Source organism: Manacus vitellinus, unplaced genomic scaffold (assembly GCF_001715985.3).
Source record: "Manacus vitellinus isolate BGI_N305 unplaced genomic scaffold, ASM171598v3 scaffold_67_pilon, whole genome shotgun sequence".
Lineage (NCBI taxonomy): Eukaryota > Metazoa > Chordata > Aves > Passeriformes > Pipridae > Manacus > Manacus vitellinus.
In genome coordinates, this window is record NW_021940737.1 from 209632 (window position 1) to 221984 (window position 12353).

The 12353-nt window shown below is 38.6% G+C and overlaps 1 protein-coding gene across 6 annotated transcripts in view; it reads right to left on the minus strand.

The window, feature by feature from the left end:
• Positions 1-12353, minus strand: part of PRKACB (protein kinase cAMP-activated catalytic subunit beta) — a 35884-nt gene that overhangs the window by 16354 nt on the left and 7177 nt on the right. For 3 of the 6 annotated variants that reach the window (XM_018083743.3, XM_018083742.2, XM_018083747.2), the window contains 2 exons: positions 2153-2214; positions 1129-1257 (listed from right to left, as the gene is read on the minus strand). In XM_018083743.3, the coding sequence (XP_017939232.1) occupies positions 1129-1257; positions 2153-2214 (191 nt within the window). Of the gene's footprint in view, positions 1-1128; positions 1258-2152; positions 2215-5036; positions 5092-9573; positions 9625-12353 lie in introns of those variants that run through there. The other 3 variants (XM_018083745.2, XM_018083748.1, XM_018083744.2) reach the window with 3 other exon arrangements.

Sequence of the window (12353 nt, forward strand, 5' to 3'; positions counted from 1 at the left end):
TATAAAATTACTCAGAAATGTAATATTGCCCAGGTGCAGGAGTTCTCACTGAGGCAATGCTGACTTTGATTTTGTTAGTTGCTGGTTATCAAGCTCTCCTTGCCCCAGTAATACTTTCTTAATATGATTTTTGTTACACAGCAGCAAAGTTACGTATAGTGTCTTACAAAGTAAGAAGAGCTCTTACATTGAGGACCTTTAAATCTACTAATCTAACTAAAGCACTTCTGAAAAACTTGTCAAAACTACTGGTAATGATAAATTCCTTCAAAATACTTTTCCACATTCTGGAATTCTATTTATATTTTAATTCTATTTAATTAATCTATTTATATAATTATTTATATAATTTAATCTATTTAAAATTTGAACTTTACCAAACAACACTGCTTACTTAATCTAAGAGTAATAAGCTGTTAAAAACAAAAAATCAGGCTGGAGCAGCAATACAGGTTCAGACTACATCACTGAAGTTTTTGACACAAGAAATATCCATTACGTGACAGCTGTTCCAAGAGGGAGACCACTGTTCTATCTATGCAGTTACTACTGATGCAACAGAATTACTACATAATTGTACACAGAAACAGTATGGGATCAACATCCATACTTCTTGATCCATCTATTCTCGATCACGGGATCAAGAATGGAAAATAAATTATTTGTGCAAACAATTTCAATTTCATCTGTGGTTCACAAAAGAAATTTTTGAGAATTTCTGACCCAAAGAGCCTTCCAGAGTTTTGAGCTACCATGCAAAAGTTTCTTTCTTTCTTTCTTTGTTCATTTAAACTACAGAACTACATTTTGCTTTGGCCAAAGAATATATAGGTCACCTTACATAAGCAATGCAAAGAATTTACCTGACAACATTTTATTAATGCTTTGGATACTACTTAGAGCCTCTTTGGCCTGCTGCTAATGTTATTGCCTGTTGTATGAATGCTACACAATCCCAACAACTGGATCTACTGCCTAAAAGAGAAAGTCAAACGTTTAAATTGTCACTGGTATCCAAGTGTGGTAAGAAAAAGCACAGTATGTGCAACACACTTCAGCCACAGCAACCAGATCTTTGTCTACATCACACTCTTTTGTACCACAAAACCCACTATAAATTACACCAACCTTCTGTTTGTCCAGTATCTTCATAGCATAATACTGTTCTGTGGATTTATGTTTCACCATCATTACTCTCCCAAATGATCCTGTTCCAAGGGTTTTTTGCCTCTCAAAATCATCTAGGCCAGCAGTATTCTATGGGTACAAGGATATAAGGACATTATTTACAACCTAATACCCAAAGACAATTTTAAGTGTATGAATTAAATCCATTTATTAAAAAAATTGAGTAAAATTACATTTATCAAAGACAACTCTAGCCAACTGTACCGTTGTTATAATTTCATACTTGTCAAATTTGAGTAAGAGATTTTACACTGCACTCATTAAAACAGAAAGACTTAACTGAATTATATCCCATTTCTGTAATTTGTTCATACGGGTGACACATGCTTAGTAAGAAACATCTAGCAGTAAACTGATCATGAATTTAACATGCAGATAAATAACCTCCTCATGCTTCCCAAACAAGAACATTAGAACATGCAAAAAATGTCACTGAGTACATTTTCTCAGATATCCATTGCCAGAGCATTTCAAATGGTGCTTTAAAACAATGACCCTTCCCCAAAATCCCAACCTTCCACGTTAAAATTGTACAAGATTTCTCTCTAACAAGCTCCTTAACCTGCCCCCAAGCCCTATGCAGTAGTTTTAGTACCCTTGATTCCCCCTACTATCATGAGGGAAATTATCAGCATGGTAAATTACAGATGTGCCAATGCTTCTTGTTATAAAAAAAGCCAACTAAAACATGCCAGTAGATTTGGAGTCTTGTCATGTTGATTGTGAACACCATTCTCGTAAGAAAAACCTGTTGTTCAGTATGAACATTTCATCAGCTCAAATCTAAAGACACAAGAGTCTTTGCTGAACTTCAGTGACAAAGCCAACATTAAAAATGGAAACTCCTTTATAAATGGCACTACAATTATTTCTGTTTTCTGCTCATAGTCAACTGATAATAAACTGATAACATTATCAAAAAAATGCAATACAGAAAATTATTGAGTGCTTAAATGAGTGGTACCTGAGGAGGGCTTTCCCATTTTCTTAAAAAGTCTTCTTTGGCTTTGGCTAGGAACTCTTTCACTGAAAACACACAAAAAAGTACATTTTAATTAATATAATCATCATGGATGTAATGGAAATGCTTTGTTAACAAAATACATCAACTCCATCATCAACTTCTTTCTTCAACTCATAATATGCTATTTTCACCATGTATGAAAGCAAGCATCAATGCCTCTAGAACTTCTACCATATCTCTAGGCGATATTTAAGCTTTCTGGAGTAACTACATCATTCTACAAAAATTGCTTAAATTTTGCCAGTTCTAATAACTGACAATACTCTATAGGCAAGCAGGCTTTAAGGTGATGTTAATTCTTAATTCAACTGGGAAAAAACCAAACACCTGGCATTTATAAATAGCCATTCTACAAAGATTGACTTTTAATCTATTTTTGTTAAATAAACGTTGCATTTTCTTTCAGCTGCTTGACTGTAATGTCAATCTCATTGCTTTTTCCCCTCATCACCTTTATTTAAAAGCTGTTTGCAAGCTCAAGAACCAAAGGGACAGCATTACTGCAAGCAAAGGTAAAGCACAGGGGTACAACACTGCACATTAAGCATGCCCACAGTCAGAGAATATGCAGTTTTAACACTGATTTTCCATTGAAACTGAAGGAATGTATAATGGCAAAATTCTGGAGACTGTTTAAAATGTGCACCAACATATTTTGCTCAGCTCATCTCTCAGCTGTTCTTTTTTTTGAATATCAGTGCTCAGCCACATCAGTGCAGATTCCTGCACGCACAGTCATTAACGGGAGGGGTTTCAGACATTGCTGTGGTTCTGAAAGTCACAGAATCAAGAAGAAAATATCATACTGGTTTTTTGTTCTCTGAATCATTTCCCATAATACAAAGTTAATAACAGTGGATTTTCTGTACTGTGACGCTCTGCCTCAAGCGATTGCTAAAAACACACAGCAATATGCCACGATTACTCTGGGCAATATCTAGAAATATGCATTTTAGTAACTGTACTTTGCATTCTGACAGTCAAAAAAATGAGGTTTATAACACGTTGTAAACAATCATCTGATGAACTGGAACTTCTTTGTACTTTTCAGTGAATACTAATGTTGACAAAACTTTTTAAAAATTCTCTTCTTACACCAGTTAAGTTCCAGCAGCAGTAAAAACAAAAGCAGCTCTGGAGAAGGCTGGTCATGAATGATATTTTTTTTTATTATTTTTTCCACCCTCTCAGGTGTGCTAGACTTGATTATCACAAAACACTGAAGGGAGGTTTATGGCTCCCATCATCACTGGCTCTGATGGAGCAGCAAATATAACGGACATTTCAGGAAAGTTGTCAAAAGTTCTGGCAGACCTCAACATTAGGAAAGCGTTTAAAGCATGATATCCACTCAGTAATTTTATTTTAAGAGCAATATCACAGAGGAGGAACATATTCGGTATCCTAAACTTATGGTTAAGCAGAGCAATAAAAACACAGTTTATATCAAAGGAACTATTTTTAAATGGTATTAAAACTCGCTGAGAGTTAAAAATATTTTAGTGGCTAATTAGTAAAAAATTTTTACATATTTATCCTGTGTGTGGAAAATATTTCCTTTGTTTTTAAATTATAGAGGTTATTCATGTAATGACTTTTAATGATCCTAATTTGAGAAAAGGACAGGATTTCCTGTGGCATGAAATAATTTCTCAACAGAAAAAAAGGAAACAAGCGATGTCCAAATTCATGTTTGATGATCCTTCTTCCATTAGGAGAACAGAGATGATGTGGATCAAGTGATGAATATTGATAGTTTTTCAAACATCAAAGTAGCACAAGTATTATTTCCTCTTACTGATGAGAAAAAACTGCTGGAAGATCAGTAAGATTACCAAAAAGCTGAGCCTTCAAACTGGAGCGGCCGCAGCTTAGAAGTGAACAGTAACTCTAACACTGGACAGCTCAACCAAAACATGAAGTAGTTGGTCTCATTTTTTTCAAGTTATTACAGTACATATGTCTTAAATATCCCTTATGCTATCTCTGTTGTTCATATAAATAAGTATTTTAACTTTCCATATTTTTGCACTGAAATATGACTATTCAGTATTTACAAAAATATACAATGACATTTACATAGTCATTTCTGTCTCTGTTCTACTTATGGAATAAAGAATGCTGTTTATGAAATAAATGCAATCCAGCTGGAAACACTTAAATTGCGGATATGTGAGAAAAATCTCTCATTTCTAGAATATCACTAAGCCACAAGCTCTCATGCAACAAAACTTCTACCTTATTCTACTTTACTTTGGCTCTCTTTTCTCTGAAAGCAGCACTGAACATGTGTATGCAAAATAAAGCTACCCAGTGGTGCCCATCTATCTTAAAATCCCTATCTTTTAAAAACGATTTTATATTTTTTGATGTGTTATATTAGAATTACAGTTTCTTCCTAATGAGAGAGTGGGTCAAACTGTGCCTTGTTCTCTCTTTCAGAGGTCACCTGAGCTCCTACACTTCAACACAATTCAAGAGGTGCTCTCAAACAGAACTTAGGCAACTTCAGTGCATACACCTCAGTCATTTCTCAAAATAGGACCTGGAACTTGAAACAGGAGAGGTACTTTTGAAAATTATCTCAATCACAAAACAGTAGCTCTTGCTACAGGAGAACACATTTCCTTTTTACTCCTCGAGTGCAGAATCAAAATTAGTGTATGATGCAAACAAACAGGGAAGAGATGATGACTTGGAAGTTTTGCTCAAGTGCACATTTTTAGCCACCTGACATTGTGCCGATGTGGCTCTTGTTTGCTTTTCTAGTCTAAACTGTACCTAGCATCTGTGACTCTGGGCACTAATGAAGGAATGAGCATACCAAACGTCTCTATAGGTTCCCCAAGGGTTTGCAGGAACATTCACCCACACAGATGAGATGATGAAGAGAGGAAAGAAAGAGAAGAAGAAAAAAAAGTTTTATGCATTTCCACAACAAACACATAGAAAACACAAATACATTCCACCCTTTCCCCTCCCCGCTCAAGAACGGACCCTGTAATAAAACAGCCCTTTCCCACATAGACAGAATGACTCATGCTAAATCACAGAATGTTTGAGCAAAGGCAGAAAAAAAATCCACCAAAGGCAGCTAAATTCAGTATGAAAAAAAGACCATGCATCACAGAAATAAGCACAGCTTACAAAACTTCAGGAGATCAAGTTGGCATCTTTAATAATTAATCTATTCCAAGACACACACATCAAAGGAACTGTTGCTAACAAAAGTGTATCTATCTTCATCACAGCATGCTGGATCACAATAAAACCTGTAATCGGGTGATCTTCCCACTACTTAGCACTTTGTTCCAGAAGACAGCATGTGTGAATTGCATGGCATGTGGTGGATAGGCACAGAAATGGCAAGCAGAAGTCTCAAAAAAAAACAAAACAAAAAAACCCCCAAAACCAAACCAAAACCATTTCACAATCAAATTTCAGTCCCATTACCCAACAACAGCAACTTGAAAAGTTTGAACTGCACAGCTGGAGCTGCTGTGTGCAAACTGGAATGCATACAGGGATCTGGTACAGTCGCCACACGAGTCTGATTTAGTTTTGCAAGACTGTCAAAAAAAACAACCCAGGAAGGATATGTGGATATACAGGCTCCCACAGACACAGAAGCTCAAGGATCACTGTATGGCTGAGTGAAGATGAGGGGGGTTCAAGGAGTGTATCACAGACCAGCCCCTCCTCAGCCTGGGCTCACCGCTCCAGCAGGAGCTGCAGGGGAGGCTGAAACCAAAGGACAAAAAGCAGTTGCACAGGAAAGGAAGGTACTGGAAGGAGACAGCAAGGCACAGGCAGCAGCACTGGCACAACAAGGGCCACGGCAGGGGCAAACCCAGCCAGACATGGCAGGAAGGGCACCAGCTGGAGCCGGAGAAGATGCACCAGCAGTGCAGAGATCAGGCAAGCACAAACCCAGAGCACAGCCCCAGCTCTCTGTGAGCAGCAGAAGCAAGGCAACACGATGGTAAGCAGAAAAGTCTGCTGGAACAGAGTTCTAAGGGAAGAAGACCCAAGATCCAGAGGTTCCAAGGTAATGCCAGCATACTAGGAGGTATTAAAAATAAATAAGCAAACAAACATAAAAACCTCTAGCACACACAAAACCAAAACACCCCCAAACAGCAGATTGCTTTCTCAGTATAATCACACAGTTCACGATACTTCTGCTTGTTTTATTGGTTAACTTTTGTATGGAAAGTTAGTTAGCAGGCTTATAAAAAAATTGTTAACAAAGGGTATGAGTACTACAATGACTACTTTGTCCTAAAACACAGTTCAAGAGCAAGTGAATCAGAGGAAAGTTCCTGAAAAAATTAAAAGGTTGAGGACCTCTCGGCCGCAGGGTTGCAATGATGTCAGAGGGAAAGGGGTCCCAGATGGAGCAGTCCTGAGAGTTACCATGCCTTTCTCCCACCTCCCACATGCACTGTATTTGTTATTCTCAAACACATCTCCCCCAAGAGCCAGCAAGCCAGAATTTTACCTTTTGTAGGAAGAAAAAAAAAAAAAAGTATTTGGCTAGGATTCACGGTAAGAAAGCAAGATTAAGACTAAACACTGGGCAACACTACAAACCCCCATCTGCTGTGCAAAATGCCAATCTCTGCCTGGTATTTAAAATGCCCTTTATCAAAATACAATTCAAATTTTGCTCCAGAACTGTAATATAATATAATTTGAAGTCTGGAGTTAAATTGACTATTTAATTAAATAATTTAATTGAAAAATAAATATGTATGAAGAGATTCTGGTAAATGTATATGCATATTTCATTTTTATAAAAACAGTATTTATAGCCTTAAACCTTATCAAGACGTATATAGATGACTCAGTGAATCCTGTGGTAATGGTACCAACATTTCAGAAGCAAGTGAGAAGCTGATGATTCCCGTTCAAGTCCCATTCTTGGACCATTAACCTCTTGTCTTAATTTTTAAAAACTTCTCTTTTGATTAGCATTAATGATATCCCAAGGCTCAAAATAAGGTTTCTCCACCCTGGCAAGTGTTTCAAAATGAACATGGCTAAGCACTAAGTATCATTATATACTCAGAGAAGGCAGTGTGAGCACCAGTTAACATTTTAATAGCTGGAAAACACTTCAAAGCAGGAACTAAAATGGTATCACTGAAACAGACTGTTCACAACACCCAAACGCTGTGTTTGTCACCATATGAAAACGGGGGGAAATAAGGTCTATGTGCTCTAAGCCTGGCTGGGGAGGAACACCCACTGCTCCACCCAGGGAGAACTGACGGGCAAGGAGGAGTCTGTTTCTGCCTAGGCTGGATTCATGAACTGCATCCATTCAACATCCCATTTATCACCGTTTTTCACTTTTACAGAAGGGTTTTGAGTTTATATTTCTGTTTAGACGCTAATTATGATAAAAACAGGTGATGGACAGCAAACTAACTTACCAGCTGCAATGGATAAGAACTTTCCTTCAGTCAAAAAACAAAACACCAAACCCCAAACTCCCCAAAACCAAAAAGCCGACCAATGGAGCAGTTCTGAAAGAGCCAATTTGCTGAAATACAAAACCTAAAATTTCTTAGTAAATGCATGATCATGTAAGAATTATTAATGGCATACAAGCTTGCTATTTAAATGGAAGTGCTAATTATCTGACTGCACTGTAAACACTTCTGTGGAATACTGGAAAGGACTGGTAAGAAGTTAAAAAGAGAAGGGCATGGAAAAAAAACATGGAGAAAAGGGGAGAGGAACAGGATAAACAGCAAATTAAGACCAGTTACAGCTGTAGTGCCTAAAGACTAGAAGAGAGCACTAGAATCTGATCTTTGGAGAAGCACATTAGAGTGTTAATTTAAAACGTGCAGCAATTATAAAATATGAATTGCCTTTACCCATTACAACTCCAGTTTGGAACACAAGCAAAATCTTATTTTAATCCTGTCCATGATTTTGAAGTCTTGAGCTAAACAGTGTTTTGTTAATTTTATAAAAGCAAATTTGCAACAGGTAAGAGCCCAGCCTTTTTCTTTTTTATTTTTAGTTTAGTTTTCAGTGCTACAGGACATAATTTTAATTTTAAGTTGCCAATTAAAGCTGAAATCTTACTTAATGTTCACCTCTTTACTTGGCTGGCTATACAGCAACAGCCTGCACAAGAGATGTGACAGATTCAGACAAACCAGAACAGGAGCCAGGTTTTCAGCTACCAGAGATAACACCAATCTTTGCTGAATTCTGAGCAGTAGATACTCTGCTGCACACAACTGCCACAGTCAGACTCACTTTCTTCTAGTTTTATTAGAAATAATAAAATGAATTTTATTTCCAAATCCAATGTTCAGTCTTTCTCCCTTGTTCTTTTCTTAAATACCAAAGTACTGGTTCAGAGGTAGTGAATCCTGCTAATGCCAGAAATACAATATAACAGAGGCCACTCTGGGGAGACAACTATGGATTAAGGTTCAGCTGTGCAGTACCACCCTCTACAGTTCTTGCTAAACTTTAACCAGCAAGTGATCTAAAATGTTGCAACTACCACAGGACCTATAGTGTCCTGCTTGCATGAAATATAACAGGTATTAACAATATAAGAAAAATGAAAACTGGGTAAAAACTGTGAAAACTCAAAATCTTTTGTTTCTGCAGGTGATACATTTCCATGGTTACCATGTAGTGGAAAAAAAAAAAACAGTTTAAGAATGAATTCCAAGAACAACATTTTCTAGGGCACTACTATAAAATACTTTGTAAATGTATCACATTTTTGAGCAGAGGTTTTTAGCAAATTCTAGCATTTAATACAAATACACAAATTAATCAGATTTTCCTCCTACAGCCAAAACCACTTACCAAGCAAAATGTTTCCGGCCCTTGCTGCAGGTTCCCTCCAGTTGAGCCCCCCACCCCTCTGCAGCATTAAGATCCTGGCTAACTGGCTAGCACCAACTTTCCTCTCCCTGTTACTGCCCCACATTCCCTCTTTGTTAAAGTCCCCTGACTAAAAAGGATAACATACTATCAGGCAGCTATCACTGAGACCAAGCCTTGTGGCTGGATTACTAGCAACAGTAAGCATCAATCTGTGGGCAGTTCATCTGTTCTGCATATTAACCAATAAATTCCCCGCAAGCAGGCAATAATACCACATACATTCATGCACCAATCCCCCTGCCTTTAGAAGTTTCACTAAACTAATTTCTTCCTTTTACTCCAAACCAAACAACTGCAGGGATGTTCACTGTATGGATGCATTTAACGAGTTACTTGAGAAGAGCAACACTCATGTTGCTTTTTCTTTTTTCCAGTATTTCATACAAAGCATCAGAACAACGGCAGATACACCAATCTGGTCTCTGTGCACTCACGGGGATGTAAGTCCACTCCTCACGAAGCTACCTTGTCCCAGCCCCTGCATTCAAAAACCTCCACAAATTCTCACAGAGATGCTCTGGGATCAGCAAGACACATCTTCACAGCTGTCAGGGTAAATCAGCAGAACAGCTCTTCAGCTCTTCACCAGATCTGAGCTTCTGACACATCTCTGCACTGACATATCTCCCCCAGAACACACCTTCAATATTTACAGGAAAGGGTTGCCTGCAGTAACCAGCCAAGCAGGAGAAGTTCATTTATACCCTTAAATAGCAGAGACTGACTTCCTGAATAAGGAAGCCTTATGTAAATAAACACATTTCACAATTCAACACATGAAGTGAATAACAAGTTTTTGTTTGCCTCAGGATTAAGGCAGGCAAAAAGTAGGTAAGAGTTTTTACAATCTGTTCTGACAGAGAATGGGTCGTTGGAGAGAAACTGGTTAAAGTCAGTACTTATTTGTCTAAAAAGGCAGACATAAAACTTGCACAGAATTGAACTGCAAAATGTGCAAAATAAATAAAGAAACTAAACCACATGAATCCTTAATGGGCTGGGGTATCTATCAACAAGAATGAATAAAGAAAAACACCAAAAACGTTATGCAAGTTACAGAGCTGCTGGTCAGAACCTCAATAATTAAAGCCTGTGAACTTTGGCCTGCAACAACAGGCCTAGCAGCAACTCTTAGAGGAACAAACAACAAATATATAAACAATTTGAGATGTAAACTAAAAACCAAGGAAAATAAAAAAAATCTTCCTGGTAACAAAATATACGTAAGTAATGTAACGGGGACTAGAGTAAGTCACAGTTCAAGCTTACAACATATCAAATAACCTTTCCTTTGGAAGAAACGTCAATTATATTAAACAGTTTTTGCTCCTACCCCAAACCGAGCACCCCGAGGGACTGTTCACTGTGTGGATGCGTTTTAAGAACTACGTCAGTGCAGCAACTCCTGTTGCCTTTTTCAAATGTTTTGTACAAGAAGCAGAACAAAACATGAACTCAAGTTAGCACCCAAGAGCCCTAATTCACTGTCAGAGGCTAACAGGTAACACTGGGGAATTTTTGAAAAGAAGAAAGCATTTGTCCCATGAGACACATAAAGGAAGATGTATAGTTCTGGCACCTGGAAATTCCATGGCATCCTTCCATTTTCTATAGTCTTTTCAGCAGTGAACTGAATAATTCAGCAACTGAATAATCAGTTGCTACTTGTTGTCCCTTGCCCTTAAAAACATTGCCAGTGCACATAACTAAGATATTTACACTCCCTCCCTTCACCCTTCACTCCTTAAACGTTCCTATTCTCCAGAGTGCACCGAACTGGACAGTAATTCAGCAGCCTGTAGTGTGGCTTACACCCTCTCCACACACTGCTCCCTGTCTCACACACTCCCTTTGTCCTGGGAGTGCAAAGGGCTGCGTCAGCCATTCCCCTACTGGCAGGATTGGAAAGCAGTAGCCCAATCCCATACTTGGTGATTCTCAGGAGTATTAAACCTATTCTTAGTGAAACAGAAGATTTAGCAGAGTAGTACCTTTCACCTCTGGGAGCCCGGGCTATTTAAGTTACTTGGCCTTCCAGTTTTATCTGTTCAAGAATGTTCTGTTCAAAACAAAAGCCCAAGTCCAAAGAAATAGAAAAACAGCTTTTTCTTTGAGTCTTTCTAGTAAAAAAAAAAAAATCTAATCAGCTTTTCTGGGGAAGGGGAAGAAAAAGAAATTAAAAAAGAAAACCAAATTAGCCAATTGTTCTTCCAACTGAAGAAAATCTATCACTTTTTCATTCAGGTTTCACTTGCATCTTGGCCATCTTTCACAAGGGAAGCATCTGATTTTATCTGCTGACAGGGTGTAATGTAACACTGCTGCAGTGAAGACAGCCACAGAAGTGCACTGAAAAGCACAAGTGGTTTAAATAGGGAAACGTTTACAGCAAAGACTTAATCTTGATGGAGCAGAAGATGATCACCTTGTCAAACCTGTCAAAATTAGACTAGTTTATAGATAATTCTGGCTGGGAACCGACACCTGGTAAAAGTTGCAGCTATTTATTTCTGTTTTTAATGGAATTGGGAGCCTAGATGTCAAGATGAATGAAATCTACAGATGCAAGTTGCAGAATAAACCCCTAGGGGAAATAAAAAAACCCCAACCCTAAAACAACCACCACCCTCGCAAAAAAAATACAGCCCCAGACAAACAAAAAACCAACACAAATGATGAGGTTACAAACAACTGTAGCCACTTTTTCACCTAGCTTGTAGGAAATATATTCCCTTATGACTCAGTCATAAGAGAATACCCAAACTAAAATCACCAAAATTCAAAATTTATAGAGCTGATTTCCACAAACTTTAATTCCCATGGAAGCTACAACCTAACTGTAAGAGAAACAAAGAAAAATGTGACAGAAAACCCAGCCTGGTAACTGGTGAAAAGAGAGACTTCCTGTCCCAAGGAGAGCCCTCTCCACCAGCAGAGACGGTGGCCTGCGACCCGGAGGAAGTGAGGGAGGCTGTGGGTTCTTCCTGCTCCCCACAGGGGCTGGGCAGGGCAGGTGCTGGCAGGGAAGTAGTGAGGGAGGCTGTGGGTTCTTCCTGCTCCCCACAGGGGCTGGGCAGGGGCAGGTGCTGGCAGGGAAGTAGTGAGGGAGGCTGTGGGTTCTTCCTGCTCCCCACAGGGGCTGAGCAGGGGCAGGTGCTGGCAGGGATGCAGTCAGGGAGGCTGTGGGTTCTTCCTGCTCCCCACAGGGGCTGGG